The sequence below is a fragment of the Corythoichthys intestinalis genome, chromosome 7, assembly GCF_030265065.1.
Source record: "Corythoichthys intestinalis isolate RoL2023-P3 chromosome 7, ASM3026506v1, whole genome shotgun sequence".
In the NCBI taxonomy this organism is placed as follows: Eukaryota; Metazoa; Chordata; class Actinopteri; order Syngnathiformes; family Syngnathidae; genus Corythoichthys; species Corythoichthys intestinalis.
The window spans coordinates 60,749,486-60,767,925 of NC_080401.1; the positions used below are offsets into that span (position 1 = coordinate 60,749,486).

General features: G+C 45.8%; 1 protein-coding gene across 2 annotated transcripts; it reads right to left on the reverse strand.

Moving 5' to 3' along the window:
- Positions 1-8,715: 8,715 nt before the first annotated feature.
- On the reverse strand, positions 8,716-18,031 carry trmt13 (tRNA methyltransferase 13 homolog). Of its 2 annotated transcripts, XM_057841833.1 has the most exons (11): positions 17,680-18,031; positions 15,744-15,793; positions 15,125-15,191; positions 14,983-15,042; positions 14,836-14,908; positions 12,312-12,418; positions 12,071-12,247; positions 11,921-11,993; positions 11,780-11,851; positions 9,274-9,520; positions 8,716-9,206 (listed from the first exon to the last, which is right to left on the reverse strand). In XM_057841833.1, the coding sequence occupies exons 1-11, from the start codon at positions 17,821-17,823 to the stop codon at positions 9,026-9,028; spliced, it is 1,251 nt and encodes a 416-aa protein (XP_057697816.1). In that variant the 5' UTR covers positions 17,824-18,031; the 3' UTR covers positions 8,716-9,025. The 2 variants fall into 2 exon arrangements, with proteins under 2 accessions (XP_057697816.1, XP_057697815.1); XM_057841832.1 differs by having other exon boundaries at positions 11,780-11,993.
- Positions 18,032-18,440: the final 409 nt, after the last annotated feature.

An 18,440-nucleotide genomic window follows, 5' to 3' on the forward strand; every position in this document is an offset into this window, starting at 1 on the left:
CGGCTTTCTAGTCACCAGTTGTAGTGTACAGACTACGTGTCCCATGATCACCCTGGCCTCACGCAGCCAATGGCACGGGACTTGGGGGGGATCCAATGTAGCACATCTAGGTTGCTGTATGATGGTATCTAGTGCGAAGTGCGGGAGTGTTGTCAGAGCATTAAAAAAGTTAACATACCATACGCTGCAAATGTCACGTCTGCTAATTACTGCACAACACCAGCGTATGACCGGTGACCGTCGCCGTTTCACACAATGCGCAAAGAACTACAATGAAACTTTTTTTTTTTTAATAATTAAAGATTTGTCTGCCAGCCAGTTGCAGCCGTTAACAGAGCCAGATCTGGCTCGTGAGCCATAGGGTTTCCGACCCCTGACCTAGAAGGTCGCCATGGTTTTTGACGTCGCAAGTGACGTCATATGGTTACGCTGACGGTCTTCCAGAGTATGACTCTAGCGACATAAACATGTCATCTGTTCAACCCTTTCAATTTGAACCTGAGAGGAAGATTAATGGCAATGACAGCACTGTCCATATTTCACAAAACGAGGAGCAAAAGCAAATGAACAGGAAAGATGGGATGAGACGAGACCAGAGGATGAGAAAAAGCGGTCACGTAGTGTATTTAAACCGTCCTTATTTGATATAACCACATTTAAGTATTTTCTTAAGGCATATTTTTAGTACTTTCTGGCTGTACGCATCGAAACAAAACAAGATGAAAGACCACGGTAGTACAAATTGGCGTCATGTAGGACTTTTCGCCATTTTGGCAGAACACCGGTAGTGTTCGTCTAGTGACAGTGACAAACTGACATCACCCTGTGCCTCCGTAAAACATGGCGCCCTCCATGTACTAAAGATTATAGATTTTTAAATCAATTGCAATATTTTATGTTTCTAACATATTTTAGTAAAAGAGAGCAATTGTGGCTTATTAGAGCCGATAAAGAGGGCGCCACCAGGGGGTGATATAAACGGCCACCCCGCTTGCCAGTATATCCTTAGATTGTTGTAGCATCACTTATGCATTTCATCCCAAATGAATGCATTTATTTTGTTTTGTTAAATGTAGGGCTGTCAAATTTATCGCGTTAACGGGCGGTAATTAATTTTTTAAAATGAATCACGTGAAAATATCGCAATTAACGCATTTGCGGTACGACTCATTCACGCATTGCCGCAAACAGCCTACAATGGCGCCGTTTTACTTATATACAGAGATAAGAGAGTGTCAAGTGAGTGGAGTAGATACAAGCATTCATTGGGACCGTGCTTTTAATTGGCAAAAGCTTTTGTCATCTCTCCCACAGCAACTATAAATATTGTGGGAAGATCTTTTGATCTTTTTCTTAACACCCTGTAATGTACCCAACTCAGCCATATTGAATTGGCAAGAAAACAATAAACCATGTCGCAAAGCGACCACAAGAGTTCGCTGTTGGACAGCACAAAAAACCCTTCTGCAAAACTTACCAAAAGGCAGAATAGTATCATTTACTGAAAGCTCAGCAAATACACTAGATGGCAATATTTAGTCACAATATACAAAATCACATTTATCCTTTAAGAATTACAAGTCTTTCTACCCATGGATTCCTTTCACAGAAAGAATGTTAATAAGGTTAATGCCATCTTGTGGATTTATTGTTATAATAAACAAATACAGTACTTATGTACAGTATGTTGAATGTATATATCCGTCTTGTCTTATCTTTCCATTCCAACAATAATTTACAAAAAATATGGCCTATTTTAGAGATGGTTTGAATTGCGATTAAATACGATTTATTAATTTTTAAGCTTTGATTAAATTGATTAAAATTTTAATCGTTTGACAGCCTTAGTTAAATGTAAACCTTATGCCTAATAATATACATAACACAATAAAACAGAATTGTTGTGGAACTCAAAATGTTGACTGGACAGTTATGGACTATGCACATTAAATCATTAGTAACATCAAATATTACACAATACACCAGTATATCAGTAGCTGCGTCCTTAAGTCTTTCTGGTAGTTTTCCCCTGACCTTTTTACTGCAATAATATAATGAAAACCTGAAATTATGGCTTTTAGTTTTGGCCACCCCAAGATTTTAAGTGGCCCCATTTGACCACCCCTATGAAAAATTTCTGGAGGCGCCACTGCCGATAAGTCTTTAAGTCTGAGGTTCCCTTTAAGAACCCTCATTTAAATGTGCATGTGAATGATAGTCCAAACCGTAGAAAATGTTGTATTCCCCCCAACTAACCTGCTATTTGTTGACATGGCCTAAGTGTGCGGAATTTCAAGTGCATGCAATTATGCGTTTCTCATTTTTACGTGAAAATGTCATGTCAAATCGTGGTATACTGGACTTATGGCCACGATACCATTTCATATGAAGCCTACACAATTTTTAAAAATGAGGGTATAGCAGAATGTCTTGCGTTGCAGCAGATGTGATCTTAAAGACACAAAGCGAAAATTCATAGCTGAACTGTAGTGACATTGACGTTGAGCCTCGCCCATCACGCCGTGCCGCTTAGCGCGCTAACGGAGAGCCATTTCGCGGATGGCGGACGTCTCGGCGTGCGTCTCCGTCCGTTCCATGACGACGTTGTGGGAGACCAAGATCCGGAAAATCCACGAAGGCCGCGATAAGCAGAGCAAGAAGTGGCGCGGCAGGTTAGACTCCGCCTCCTTTTAAAGGCTCCGCCTGCCGACCGGGTGAACGTTGACTTTCCCGCGTGCATTGCAGGTCGGGTGAGGCGGCGGCGGCCACGGCGGGCGTTTGGGAGGAACGCCACACGCTGGCTCGCCTCAAAGACAAACTCAAGATACAAGATGGCCGCCTGCTTTTACACCTGGAGAACGAGGAGTGGAAGGTGAGACGGGCAGGGCGTAGCATGTTAGCGTCTCTGCTTTTATTGGGATTAAAAGCTTGATGTGGATAAAAATGTGAAAAACCCCATTGGGAATACTGTAACCCTGTAGCGGAGGATGTTCGTGAGTCTATGTATCGGCAGCTCATGTCTCTAGTTAAACCGCGCGTCAATAGAGTTCCCCTCCGGAACACAACTCCCACATTAGTTCCATGGGTGAAAGGATGTAGTGATCACTACTCGGGCGTAACCCGACCAAATGGAACGATAGGGCGGGCGCCAGGTGGAAGATGACCGAACGGGATTATGAGAAGAACGCCCAGGATGCCGAGCGTGGGACGACCGAATGGAACAATCGGGTGGATGTCCGTCAATGAGGATGAGAATTGTGACGTGCAGTACCACCCGGTCGAGTCTGGAGACAAGGGTGAAAGGTGCGGCGAACCAGGTCGACTGGTCGTAGCAGGAGCAAGAAAGTGCCAAAACCAGAGTTGAAGTGAGGCCCTTGTCGTCCAGCAGTGGCGAACCAGGAGAGACAGTGGCGGCGGCATTCATAGGCGCTGGCAGAGGAGCGACACCGAAGACTTCTGGAGACCCTGGCACAGAAGTGATGACAGTGGAGGACAGAGAGATGTAGGCACAGGAACCATGTCAGCAGGAAGACCCAAGAGCAGACGTGGCCTAGGAACAGACGCAGTGCGGCCGTCGAGATGCGCCGGAGCTGAAGCGAGCGGGAGTGGCACTGGAGGCGAGACGGGAAGCACCAGAGAAGGAGCGAGCTGTGGCGGTGCAGGTACCGGCACGGGAGTTTGACTGCAAGGAACCGGGGTGGAAGGGCTGCCGTCGTTATCGGGAACCTTGGGCATCTTTGAAGCCGTTAATGCGGACAACGGTTCAAAGAGCCTGAGAAGGTGTGCCTTTAGCACCGAATACTTGTCCTACTTTGGCAGAAAGACAACGAAGCGCTTAGCTTTGATCGCCACCGTGTACCTGAGCACAGCCACCACGTGGTAGAAGCACATGGTATTGTCTGAAATACCACATCGATAGCTCGAGAAAGCCAATGTCCGCCAGCTCGTTTAATGTTCTTACTAAGCCTTGGAGACTTCAGGGAAGCAGACGTCGGGGTCACCGCCGGATGATGTTGGTGAGTCTGTGTGTCGGCGAGTCGTCCCTAGTCACTCTGACCCGGAAACCGCACGTCAAAGAGTTCCCCTCCGGAACACAACACTTCCCACATTAGTTCGGTGGGTGAATTATGTTGTAGTGGTCACTACAACCTGATGGATCCAGCTCATTCTGATCAAGATTGTATGAATGACAAAACTTTATTCCATAATTTCAGAACAACCCACCTTTACCTGTGACATTAATACATGCATTTGTGTTATTCCCAGAAGCTCGTTTTCCGAAAAACCTTTAGCTGGACTTTTGCCACAGGTGCTGCCGCGATGCCTGGCCCGGCTGAATCAAGTCCAGGAGTGGCACGTCCGCCGGACCGGACTGCAAAAGATTCCCACCTTCATCTCCGGCTTAGACAATCTCCTGGTCCTGGATTTGTCCCGGAACGCGCTGTCCGAGATCCCCGTGGAAATCGGTGGGTGGCCTCGCCGGGTGACGGCTTCGTACGTTCTACGGTCGGTTCCGGAATCAGGGAAAGATGACCTTGTTGCGCGGCAGGCGGCTTGACGCGACTTCGAGAGCTTCTGCTCAGCTTCAACAGAATCCGACGGCTTCCTGAGGAGCTGGGAGACTGCCGCGCTCTGGAGAGGTTGGAACTGGCCGCCAACCGAGACCTGGACCACCTACCTGACAAAGTATCTCTCCTTCCGAAATTGCTGTTTTTATGACGGATTTGGTACCGGTCTACAAATATGACTTTGAAGATTTTAGCAGCATAGTCATAAAACCTGAAATACCGTATACACTTGTGTACAGGTAGCCAATTTTTAAGCGAAATATCTGGTGACCTCACTCTTTGGCCGCCATGGATGTCCAATCTATTTCAACTGGAAGCCATCTTTCCATCCAAATGGATTGGACGTGTATTTTCCCTCTTTTATGAGCTACTGCAACACTGTGACCTGATCCAGTTGGGGTTCATGTTGGTTTGACTTTACACCAAAAATCAAAATCATCTTTTTGATGATACTGTTGCTACTGTCCGCCCCAGCTGAGCCAGCTGAGTCTTCTGGAGCGGCTGGACCTGTCCATGAACGCCTTCGAGACCTTCCCGCCGTGTCTGCTGCGCATGCCTGCGCTGGAGTGGCTGGACATGGGGGGAAACGGGCTGCGCTCCTTGCCCGAAGACATCCACAGGTAGTATGACGTTAGCGCCCCTCCGGCTGCCCGTCCTTACGGCACGCTCGCCGCGTTTAGGATGGAGAAGCTGCGCGCCCTGTGGCTGCAGAGGAACCGGCTGGAGAGGGTCCCGGACTCGGTGGGCACGATGGCGCAACTGGACACGCTGGTCCTCAGCGGCAACCGGCTGACCGACATTCCCCCCGTCATGGAGGACATGCGCAACCTCAGGTACGTCCGCTTTTGCTCAAAAGTGACACATTCGGTAGCGGTCGTTCCAGAGTTTTGGGTCGGGATCTCCTGGAAGGCATTTTTCTCGCCGATTGCGTCATCATTTGTGTCGCACCAATACCGCTTTTTGGCTCCCGATACCCATCTGCGTGGTATTGGCCGGTACTGGTACATTGTTTTGTAAAGATATACATCATATTTGTTACCATACCAGACTAAATAACAGCACTCACTTAGATGTAAAACAACTGCTATCAAGGCTTGGTCAGACACTGCTTAAAAACCTTTGTGAAACATTGAGAAAAAGACTAATAGCAAACATATTGCATGTACAGTCAATCCCACATTAGTACATTAGCTTAGCGAATGTGCTCATCATTTTTGCTTGAAGACTATACTGCATTAATACATTAACTTAGCTCACATGTTTATCACTTTTGCCAGAAGAGTGACTATACTACATTTGTACGTTAAATTAGCTCACATGCTAATCACTTTTGCTACGAAACACACAAGTTTTCTAGCCTACTTTTCCCCGTTTTACTTCCTTCTAACAAAGCTAATACCACATTCTTGACTATGTTAGCTTAGCTCAAAATCTCATCAGTTTCGCTATGAGTTTGCTTGCCTACTCCCCGTTTGGGTTAGTGTTAGGACTAGCATCTTTCCAGATGCTCATGTCAATGGGTTAGGAGTAGGCTCAAAACACTACAGAAAATACCCAACTTTCTGCTACTATTAACTCATTCTACATTTTCGTCTTCTTGGGAGGCATTTGTAGGAAGGAGGGCAAGCACCACTTCTTTTACAGTAGCGTTCGTAACTGTCTGAAACTAAGGCTAGGTTCATACTGCAGGTCTGAATACACAAATCCGATTTTTTGTCATAAGCCTAAATTTCCAAGACTGTGTATTGCACAGCATTGCTGCATTATTTCTAAGTAAGTTTACGGCCATATCGGGGCTCCTTTCCAATTATGGTATCAATACTGGTGCGAGACTAATCAGAACTGACCCTGAAATGCCCCCAAATCAGCAGGAAGTGACCTGATATCGACAGGAAGTGACCTGTATCAACCGGAAGTGACCCTGAAATGCTTCCAAATCAACAGGAAGTGACCCTGAAATGTCCCCAAATCAACAGGAAGTGACCTGATATTAACAGGAAGTGACCCTGAAATGTCACCAAATCAATAGAAAGTGACTTGATATCAACAGGAAGTGACCTGTATCAACCGGAAGTGACCCTGAAATGTCCCCAAATCAACAGGAAGTGACCTGACATCAACAGGAAGTGACCCTGAAATGTCCCCAAATCAACAGGAAGTGACCTGATATTAACAGGAAGTGACCCTGAAATGTCACCAAATCAATAGAAAGTGACTTGATATCAACAGGAAGTGACCTGTATCAACCGGAAGTGACCCTGAAATGTCCCCAAATTAACAGGAAGTGATCTGATATCAACAGGAAGTGACCTGTATCAACAGGAAGTGACGCTGAAATGTCACCAAATCAACAGGAAGTGATCTGATACCAACAGGATGATATAAACCAGAGGTGACCCTGAAATGTCCCCAAATCAACAGAAAGTGACCTGTATCAACTGGTAATTACCCTGAAATGACCCCAAATCAACAGGAAGTCAACTGATATTAACAGGAAGTGACCCTGAAATGCTTCCAAATTAACAGGAAGTGACCTGACATCAACAGGAAGTGACCCTGAAATGTCACCAAATCAACAGAAAGTGACCTGATATCACCAGGAAGTGACCCTGAAATGACCCCAAATCAACAGGAAGTGAGCTGATATCAACAAGAAGTGACCCTGAAATGCTTCCAAATAAACAGGTAGTGACCTGTATCAACAGGAAGTGATGCTGAAATGTCACCAAATCAACAGGAAGTTACCCGATACCAACAGGATGATATGAACCGGATGTGTATCAACTGGTAATTACCCAGAAATGACCCTAAATCAACAGGAAGTGAACAGATATTAACAGGAAGTGACCCTGAAATGTTTCCAAATTAACAGGAAGTGACCTGATATCAACAGGTAGTGACCTGACATCAACAGGAAGTGACCCTGAAATGTCCCCAAATCAACAGGAAGTGACCTGGATCAACTGGTAATTACCCTGAAATGACTCCATAACAACAGAAAGTGACCCTGAAATGTCCCCAAATCAACAGGAAGTGACCTGACATCAACAGGAAGTTACCTGATATCAACAGGAAGTGACCCTGAAATGTCACCAAATCAATAGGAAGTGACTTGATATCAACAGGAAGTGACCTGTATCAACCGGAAGTGACCCTGAAATGTCCCCAAATCAACAGGAAGTGACCTATATCAACTGGCAATTACCCTGAAATGACCCCAAATCAACAGGAAGTGAACTGATATTAACAGGAAGTGACACTGAAATGCTTCCAAATTAACATGAAGTGACCTGATATCAACAGGAACTGACCCTTAAATGTCCCCAAATCAACAGGAAGTGACCTGACATCAACAGAAAGTGACCTGATATCAACAGGAAGTGACCCTGAAATGTCCCCAAATCAACAGGAAGTGACCTGTATCAACTGGTAATTACCCTGAAATGACCCCAAATCAACAGGAAGTGACCTGATACCAACAGGATGATATGAACCAGAAGTGACCCTGAAATGTCCCCAAATCAACAGGAAGTGACCTGCATCAACTGGTAATTACCCTGAAATGACCCCAAATCAACAGGAAGTGAACTGATATCAACAGGAAGTGACCCTGAAATGACCCCAAATCAACAGGAAGTGAGCTGATATCAACAGGAAGTGACCCTGAAATGTCACCAAATCAACAGGAAGTGACCTGATATCAACAGGAAGTGACCCTGAAATGTCACCAAATCAATAGGAAGTGACTTGATATCAACAGGAAGTGACCTATATCAACCAGAAGTGACCCTGAAATGTCCCCAAATCAACAGGAAGTGACCTGATACCAACAGGATGATATGAACCAGAAGTGACCCTGAAATGTCCCCAAATCAACAGGAAGTGACATGTATCAACTGCTAATTACCCTGAAATGCTTCCAAATCAACAGGAAGTGACGCTGAAATGTCACCAAATTAACAGGAAGTGACCTGATACCAACAGGCTGATATGAACCAGAAGTGACCCTGAAATGTCCCCAAATCAACAGGAAGTGACCCCGAAATGCCCCAAAATCAACTGAGCGTGTCTTTACTTACCATTGCAAAGCTCCAATTGCAATATCTAGTGGTTTATGATGTATAGAAACGTTCATTTGGATGAGAAATTTGCCATTTTATTGATTCATGACAATGCAAGTCATCAAAAACGGATTCAGGCGAGCTGCCAGCCCAACCCAAATGGACTTGGCAAAGACCAAATAAAAACAAATGGGGGCTCTGTCCTTTTGCGCACAGGTTCGTCAACTTCCGAGACAACCCTCTGACGATAGAAATGGACATGCCGGTCGAGTCGGACGAGGATGACGACGAGGGTGAGGGAGAAGCCTTCGGTCGAGACTTCATGCTGACGTACATCCGGGAGGTCCGGAGGAGGACGCGCGCCGCCCTTGACTCGCGCGCGCTCCCGTCCGACCGTCACGAGGGAGAGGCGGCGGGCGTGGCCGTCAACAGGACGTTCTCCGGGGTCACCCCGGCGTCCACGTAACGCGTCAGCCGGCCGCGGAAGCCTCGGCCGCGCAGAAACTCTAGTCTTCCGCGGTCAATTAAGAGTTTACAGCGCCGGCCGATTCGCTCCCGCTCGGCCGTGGAGAGAAACCTGGCGAAATAAAGGTCGATGAGCCGAGGCGCGGGCCGGCCGACGACCCGTCTCCGGCGGCGATTACCCCGGCGGCGCGTCCGTCTCGTCCTCCGCTTCGTGTTCCCCGTCCGCTCGTCGGCCGCACGTGGCCCAGCCGGACATGCGGCAGAAGTCGGCAAAGTCGGCGGCGCTCAGGCCCATTTCCGAGAAGAAGCTCCGTCCCGCGTAGTGACGCCACTCGCAGCGGTGGTGGCAGCACAGCGCCACCGCCAGGCCCAGGACGGGAACCGACTCTCCCGCCGGCGTCGGGAACAAACAGCGGAGAGCCAGATCTGAGGAAATATTTGGCGTCAACGTTTCACCAGCTTCCGCCCATACCGCACCCCATCCGCTCTCCGGATTTAGAAGTGTTCCCCTGTTTGGCGACCTCGCTATTTTTGTGCCATAGCTTTGCATGCTATGCAAAAGCTACCATCTATAAAATTGCCCCAAAAACACTGTTTTGGGGGGAAAAAAACATTTCAAAACGCTTCTTGTCCTACAGTTTTTGTCCATAGCACATCATTTATACATCCAAAAAGTTCAGGACACTAAGGGGCGCCAAAGTTAAAATACAGTTTTTGCCAATAACGTTCAATTCAGCCAATATTTTTGCCATTCATTTCTCATGGGCAAAATTTCCCATTGACCTTATTTGCCCGCCATTCATTTCAATGGCACAAAAATCCCTTCCTGTTGATTTTGGGGTAACGTCGTAACATTTGGATTGGAAATCGATAGGGGTGAATGGAAGGTGTCATTGAAATGAATGGGGTCATTGGATATAGGGCTGCAGCTATCGATTATTTAAGTCGTCGACTAATCGATGACCTAGTTCGTTCGAATAATCGAGTGATCGGATAAGGGAACATAAAAAGTTAAAATACCTGAGCTGAGCCTTAAACGGTATAAGAAAATAAATGAAGATCTAAGTGCAACAAAAGAACAATTAGCTAGCTTACAGTGGTATGAAAAAGTATCTGAACCTTTTGGAATCTCACACATTTCTGCATAAAATCCCCATCAAATGTGACCCGAGCTTTGTCAAAATCACACAGATGTAAAAACATTGTCGCCTTTAACTGAAACCACCCAAATATTTATAGGTTTTCATATTTTAATGAGTATAGCATGCCAATACACAGAAGGGGGAAAAATAAGTGAACCATCACATTTAATATTTTGTGCCGCCCTTTTGGCTCTTTTGACCTAGCCATGATGCACATCAAGACAATTCTTACCAGCTGTGTGTTTTATAGTGGGCAGGGCAGCTTTAAACCACTCATCAGTTACTTAAAATGTTTGGTTAAAAGTGGTTTTAATTGCTATATAGGTCTCCTTAGGCAGAGTGTTCATTTACTTACCTCCCCCCCTTCTGTCATTGTTTGCATGCTATCCTCATTGCAATATGAAAAGCTATACATGTTTGGGTGGTTTTAGTTAAAGCAGACACTGTTTTTACATCTGTGTGATTTTGACAAAGATCAGATCACATATGATTTTATGCAGAAATGTGACAAATTCCAAAAGGTTTAGATACTTTTTCATACCACTGTACATAGCAAAAATCTGCTAGCTTAAATGCTATAAAATGCTAACTTTTTTTTGTTACAATGCTCTTAATAAATAGTTCAAACACCAATTCCCACAAAAAAACGGCTAAATATACCTATAAACTAAATTATGAATGGATTGAAAAAACATGAGCTCAAACAAAAACTTATTTTGGTCTTAACAGGGAGCAGCTGGATTCAGCCATATGAAATGAGTTATGTCATATTCACTAGAGTGCAGTGTATCCACCCAAATCAATGAAACGAAATCCAAACACTTTCAAAACAAACCATAACAACGCCACTTTAATGAAACGAATAATCAAAGCAGCTAAATTGAGTTTGAATCTTTTTTTCGAATTGAGTTTATCGATTCATCATTGCAGGACTAAATGGAAATAAATGGGAAATTGTGCCCATTAGAAATCCATTTTTGGGAAATCTGGGCCGAAGTGTACGATTCTGGCAAATACTGGCTATACTGTAAACTGTATACCAAAATGTACTTTTGTACCCCTTAGCGTCCTGAATTTTGAAGTATACAAGTAAATGATGTGAGTTGGACCAAAGCTGTAGCATTTTGAAAGTTGACATTTTCTTGAAAACAATGTGGTCGTTTTGGTGGTTGTACAGTGTTGCTGGGTGAAACGTTGTAGGTAAGAAACAACATTAAAAACCAAAATAAAAAGGCTTTTGCTTGGCATGCTACCATCAAAAATGAAGGTGGCTATTTTTGAACATTTCCTAGTTATTCCCGCCAAAATAATGCACTTTTTTTTCAGCAATCCTGGTTTCAGCAAACAAGCAAACCAGAAGTGATGATCACGCCTAGCTTTCTAGTATAGCGTTAGCTAGCTAGTAGCTACTAGCTTGACAGAGCACTTGCTGATACGGCAACAAGAAAATAGCGCACTATTTTAAAAGTCGTATTTGTCGTTTCACCCGCCAAATTCGGACCGGCCCTCCAAAAGATCTCCATCAGCGGCGGTGCCGTCTTACCCGTGGCCGCGCCGCAGAGATGCTTGCCGACGCCCACCAGCGGCGGCCGACGTTCCGTCGCCGCCACTTTACCTGCGAGGGCACGGACGAGAGCGTTAGCGCGGCGCCCCGCTTTCCGCCCGGCATCGGGCGGCGTCTTACTCAGGTCGAGGTGCCGGATGTCGATCCGCAGCCTGGCCAAATCGGCGCCGGCGTCCCGCTGTTTCCCGTCCGCCTGAAGGACAGACACGACGGGCTTTTCGTCGGAGACGGCGAGGGAAGGTCGGCGACGGATTTCGTCGGCGGCCTAGCCTTGAATCGCGCGGCGCTTCGCTCCACCAGCAACATCTGCGGGCGTTCCGGCCCATCGCTGTTTTCCAGCGCCCGTCCGATCCAGTGCGACAGCTTGCCTCGACCCGCACCGAACTCCACGAAGCATCGCCCGCGTCTTAGCAGGCCCAGTGCCTCCAGGTGGCCCAGGATGGAAGCCTGAAGCCAAACGGTCAGTCGGAAGGACACGGTGGCGAGGAGCGGTCGGGCGCGCCGGGCCTACCTGCTGCTTGAGATGCTTGCGGGCCGAAGCGCCGTTCTTGGGATTGTTGAACTCCTCGTGAAAAACGGGGTGCGACAGGAAACGCTCCTCCGGCTCGTGTGGCAGAGCTTCGACAAACAGACCGGGCAGACGGACGGTGATGTTACCTCCAAAGACGCTTTTGCTTTTCTTTTTTGTTTTTTTCCCTGTGACGTGGAAGAAAAGAGGTGGGGAGGAGCTTCCCCACGACTCGGAAGCGGCTGGCGATTGGGCTAAAAGACACCGGGCTCGGACGAGGTACCGACAGCCGTCGCGCCGGGTGTTGTAGAGCTCGGAGGAGTAAGCCCCTGGACCACCTCTTTGCATGTAATGCTAACGCTACTGTAGTCCTCTTTTTTTTCCTTCAATAGCGTTTCTTCCCAGTCAAAAACCCATCGACACCGTTCATACGCCAAAAAGACCGGAATTCTCACGTGACGTGGGTTCTTTCGTTCAGCACCCCAAGAATGACCGCCCAAAAATACTGCCCCCCCCCCCCCCCAGATTCATTCATTTCTAAAAAAGAAAATTTCCCATTCACTTCCAAAGGCTGTATTTGCCATTCCATTGACAGGAGGTGACCCGTTATCAACCAGAAACATCCCAAAATGTCCCAATTCTATAGGAAGCTACTCAATATGGACAGGAAGTGACCCTTCAATACCCCCAAATCAACATGATGTTACCTTATATTAACTGAAGGTGGCCTTAAATGTCCGGAAATCAACAGGAAGTGACACCCAAATCAATAAGATGTGACCTGATATTAAGAGGAAGTGGCCCATTATCAACTGGAAATACACTGAAATGCCCCCAATCAACAGGGAATAAGCCACAAAATGCCTCAATTCAACAGGAAGTTACCCTGAAATGCCCCCAAATCAACAGGAAGTGACCTGCTTTCAACAGAAAGTTATCCTGAAATGCTTCCAAATGAATAGGAAGTGACCTGATATCTTCAGGAAGAGACCCTGAAATGTCCCCAAATCAACAGGAAGTGAGCCTCAAATGTCCTGAAATCAACAGGAAGTGATTCCAAAATACCCTCAAATCAACAGGACGTGACCCTGAAATGTCCTGAAATCAACAGAAAGTGATCTGATAAACAGGAAGTGACCCTGTATTGCCACAAAATCAACAGGAAGTGACCCCCCCCCAAATCAACAGCAAGTGACCCGATATCAACAGGAAGTGGCCCTGTATTGTCCTGAAATCAACAGGAAGTGACCCCCAAAATCAACAGGAAGTGGCCTGATATCAACAGAACTGAAATCAGGAAGTGACTCCAATATACCCCCAAATCTACAGGAAGTGACCTGTTATTAACAGGAAGTGAGCCGTTATCAACTGGAAACACACTGAAATGCCCCCAAATCAACAGGGAATGAGCCCCAAAAGCCCTCAATTCAAAAGAAACTTAGAAACAATATCAACAGGAAGTGAATCCCAAATCAACAGGAAGTGACCTGATATTAATAAGAAGTGACCCTCAAATGCCCCAAAATCAACAGAAATTGATCATACACAGGAAGTGACGCCCAAATGGTCCCAATATCAATAGGAAGTGACCTGATATTAACGGGAAGTGACCCTGAAATGCCCCATTATCAACAGAAAGTGATCTGATAAACAGAAAGTGACCCCCAAATGCTCCCAAAACAACAGGAAGTGACCCGCAAATGCCCCAAAATCAACTGAAAGTGATCCGTTAAAAAGGAAGTGACCTCCAAATGCCCCTAAATCAACAGGACGTGACCCTGAAATGGCCCATAATCAACAGAAAGTGGTCTGATAAACAGGAAGTGACCCCCAAATTCCCCTAAATCAACAGGAAGTGACCCTGAAATGCCCCATAATCAACAGAAAGTGATCTGATAAACAGGAAGTGACCCCCAAATGCTCCCAAATCAACAGGAAGTCACCCGCAAATGCCCCAAAATCAACTGAAGGTGATCCGATAAACAGGAAGTGAGCCCCAAATGCCTTAAAATCAACTGAAAGTTATCCAATAAACAGGAAGTGACCCTGAAATGCCCCAAAATCAACAGGAAGTGACCCTGATACACAAGAAGTGACCCCCAAATGCTCCCAAATCAACAGGAAGTGACCCCTAAATGCCTCAAGATCACAGGAAGTGGCCCTGAAATGTCCTGAAATCAGCAGAAAGTGATCTGATATCAACAGGAAGTGGCCAGGTAGCCACAGGAAGTGACCCCGAAATGCCCCAAAATCAACAGGAAGTGACTCCAAAATGCCTCCAAATCAACATGAATTGAACAGATATCACAACAAAGGGACCATTTTCTAGTTTTTTTTTCCCCTCATCATAATACTGTGACTTTTACTGTAACTTTACAACGAGTCATGTGAGAATTCCGTTTTTTTGGGGGGGGAGTACTGAAACAGTGTCGGTGTGTCCAACAGTTTCACCATTGATAAAAAAAAATACAATATTATATAGTAGCGTTCTTAAGACAACAAGACAGACGAGCGGTCAGTCGCTCACCTTTTGACACCGCGGCGTCCAGTTTGTCCAGCAGGTCTTGCAACTCGGCGGCGCTTCTCTCACACAGACTCCCCTGTTTAAGCGCCGAACGTCCGCGTTAGCGCGCTAACGCTAAAGAATCGGAAATGACGTCGGAGCGGGCGTCACCTGATTTTGGGTCTCGTTTTGCTCCTCGGGGCCGGCGTTGATGTTTTCCACGTAATAAGCCTGAAAGAGCCAAAAGACAACAAATTTATCGGACAGGGCCGCTGCTGAGAAAACGGAGCCGTCCGGTGGATCGGTCGCTCACCGGTTTGGCTTTTTGCCGAGAGTTACATTTCTTCAAGTGTTTGTCCAGCTTGTCCCGGTCCACCGTGCTGACGACGGCAAAAGTCCAAGGGTTAGGTCCGCTCGTCTCCTTTCCCGACTCCGTCGGGGTCCGGAGATTTCAGGGACCGCGGCGCGTCTCGGTTTTCGTCAACGATGACGAAAGTATTTTTTTCGACGAACCGTTTTATCGGGACGAGCTAAAAACGTGTCTCGGGGGACTAAAACGTGACGGGACGAACGGGGTTAAGGATGTGCTTCAAGCTAGGCTAGGCTACAGGCTCCATTGTTTTGAAACACATGGTAAGATTTGTTTTCTTATCTTACAGAATTGCTTTAGCCTTTAAAAGGTTTGTGCCGAGTCATCACACACTGAATGTAACTTGTAGATAGCTTAGCATTTAGCATGGTAAGCGTCGTCTTAAACTCTCGGACTTTTTTTTTTTTTAACATACAGTTATCAGCCGTTTTTTGTTGTTTTTTTGCGAGTACAAATTGAAAAACAAAGTTATACATTAAACTTGTCTTTTTGCGCCAACGGCAATCTGAATTTGGCGTATTCATAGAAGAGGAGCAAGACAAAGAAAGGCCGTGTCGCTCACTGTTTTGGGTCCAGCGGGCAAAGCATCCTCTCGCCACCGTTGCCTTCTTCCTGTAATGGGAAAGGAGCAGCGTGAGAGCCGTCAACAGCACTGACATTTGCAGCTGGCCGATCCTTCCAGGATAATTGAATTCAGGGCCGGCCCAGCCTACACGCAGACTACGCAGCTGTTTAGGGCCCCTGACCACTAGGGGGCCCCAATCTGGCAATTGTTTAATTTACATTCTATTTTGTTTACTGGAGTTTGCTTTATTTGACTTTTGTGAGTTTTGATACTTGATTACAAGCTTAAAAAAAATAAAAGTTCTTCCTTCTTTCTTTCCTCTTTTAGAAAAAGGTTTGACGCTATCTACTGTAAGTACTGACAATCATTTGGGGTGAGAAGTGCAACAAAATCTGATTAATATATACAAAATATGGACGTATGGCTTGAATCGCATGTATGGGTTTCACAGTACACAGTGACGAAATGGTGGGCCAAAAATATGGGCCCCTTTGCATTTTTTTTTTTTTTGCTTAGGGCTCCCAAATGGCCTGGGCCGGCACTGAGTGAATTGGATGTCTATCGTGCTCAATGGTAGCAATTTTGCATCACTTTCATGTCATTTTAAGACACTACTTCCTGTCAATTTTGGATCACGTTTGATATCAGGTCACTTCTTGTCGATTATGGGGTATTTCAGTGTCACTTCCTGTTCATATTAGACCACTTCCTGTTGGTTACAGGGCATTTTGGGGTCACTTCCTGTTGATTTGGGGGCATTCCAGGGTCACTTACTTTTGATAGCAGTTCACTTCCTATTGATTTGGGAGCATTCCAGGGTCACTTCCTGTAGTTATCGGGTCACTTCCTGTTTGTTATGGGGCATGCCAGGGTCACTTCCTGTTGATTTGGGGGCATTCCAGGGACACTTCCTGTTGATTTGGGGGCATACTGAGGTCCCGTCCCATTGACACCAGGTCATTTCCTGTTGATTTGAGGCATTCAGGGTCACTTCCTGTTGGTTTCGTGGCATTTCAGGCTCACTTCCCATTTATGCCAGGTCACTTCACTTTGATATTGCACCACGTCCTGTTGGTTATGGGGCTTTTTGGGGTCACTTCCTATTGACACCAGGTCGTTTCCTGTTGACTTGAGGCATTCCAGGGTCACTTCCTGTTGATGATGGGGTTTTTCAGGGTCACTTCCCATTGATAGTGCCCCACTCCCTGTTGGTTTCGGGGGATTTCAGGGTCACTTCCCTTTGATATTGCGCAACTTCCTGTTGGTTGTGGGGCATTTTGGGGTCACTTCCTATTGAAACCAGGTCGTTTCCTGTGGATTTGAGGCATTCCAGGGTCACTTCCTGTTGACATCAGGTCACTTTCTGTTGATTATGGGGTATCTCAGGGTCACTTCCCATTGATATTGCACCACTTATTGTTCATTATGGGGAATTTTTGGGTCACATCCTGGTTAATTGGGGGCATTCCAGGGTCACTTGCTGTTCATATTGCACCACTTCCTGTTGGTTATGGGGCATTTGGGGTCCCTTCCAGTTGATTTGGGGGCATTCCTGGGTCACTTCCTGTTCCAAAAAAAATAAAATAAAATACCCAGGTGTGTATAAATACCCATTTTTAATGTATTAAGACTGTTGGCCAAGTAGCGTTTGGAATTTACAATTTTATATATTGATTTATGCTAAATAAACGGGTTTGGGGCAAACAATCATTGTTGGGGAGTCAAACGAGAGTGCGTGGCGCGAGAATTCCGGTTGTTTTGGTGTATGAATGGTCTGGGCTGGAAAGAAAACAACCCAGAATATTATAGCTTTGCTTATTCAGGCAAAGCTACCATCAAAAATAAATACTGTATGTACTTTTGAATCTGAAGGGATGGAGATCACGTGATAGATGGGATGCGGGACCTGGCAAATACGAGCGACTCCCCTTACCTTGTCGGCGTGTTCCCCGCAAAAGATGCGGCCCTCGGCCACCAGCATTTTACAAAAACGTTTCTTTTTAGTCACCAAGAAAGCACATCTGCCACGTCTGTCGGCGCTCGCGGGCGCCGCCATATTGGCCGCCGCCGCCGCCATGTTGTTCAATAGCCGCGCGGCGTTCACGTGACAACTTGTTGCCGCTCCTCCTCGTCGACTTTGACCGACTTTTTGCGGGCTGGAAATTCTTCTATATTTGGGGCTGGCAAACAGGAAGGATTTTCATTTTTGCCACCCCCAACAAGAAACGCGGTCAGGGGAAGGCGTCAAATGATGTTCGTTCGAGGTTGCCAGATGGGAAAGGGAAAAAAAGCAGCAGCCCAAATGATCTTTCACTTGGACAACGCCATCTATATTTGGATCATATGATAATAACCAGAAAAAAATGCGAGATAAATCATTGCTGTTGTCATTGGGACATATACTGTAGTTCCTCTTAGAAAAGCTTCAAACTATTCTTTTATTTTCATTTCAATAATTTACCCTTTCATACGCTTTTATTGTTTTGTTTTTTTCCCTTAATAAATGCAGGGGTACATGTATTTTGCAAATAATTTCAAATAAAACTAATGAATTCCATGAAGGATCCATTTTTGAAAAAGAAAAAAAAACTCAAATTAAGAATAGTCATGAGTAATTAAAAAAACAATACAATCATATTAATGTAATTTTTTTTAATTCACGCATTTTAATGGTATGTCTTTTTAGAAATATGT

What these genes read in the sequence shown, in the direction of transcription:
- trmt13 (XM_057841832.1), bottom strand. Translation starts at nt 17,823, where the DNA reads ATGGCGGCGGCGGCGGCCAATATGGCGGCGCCCGCGAGCGCCGACAGA. An exon ending in GCGGGGAACACGCCGACAAG is followed by an intron (nt 15,794 to 17,679) that starts GTAAGGGGAGTC and finishes TTCCCATTACAG; the next exon opens with GAAGAAGGCAACGGTGGCGA. An exon ending in GCAAGCATCTCAAGCAGCAG is followed by an intron (nt 12,248 to 12,311) that starts GTAGGCCCGGCG and finishes GTTTGGCTTCAG; the next exon opens with GCTTCCATCCTGGGCCACCT.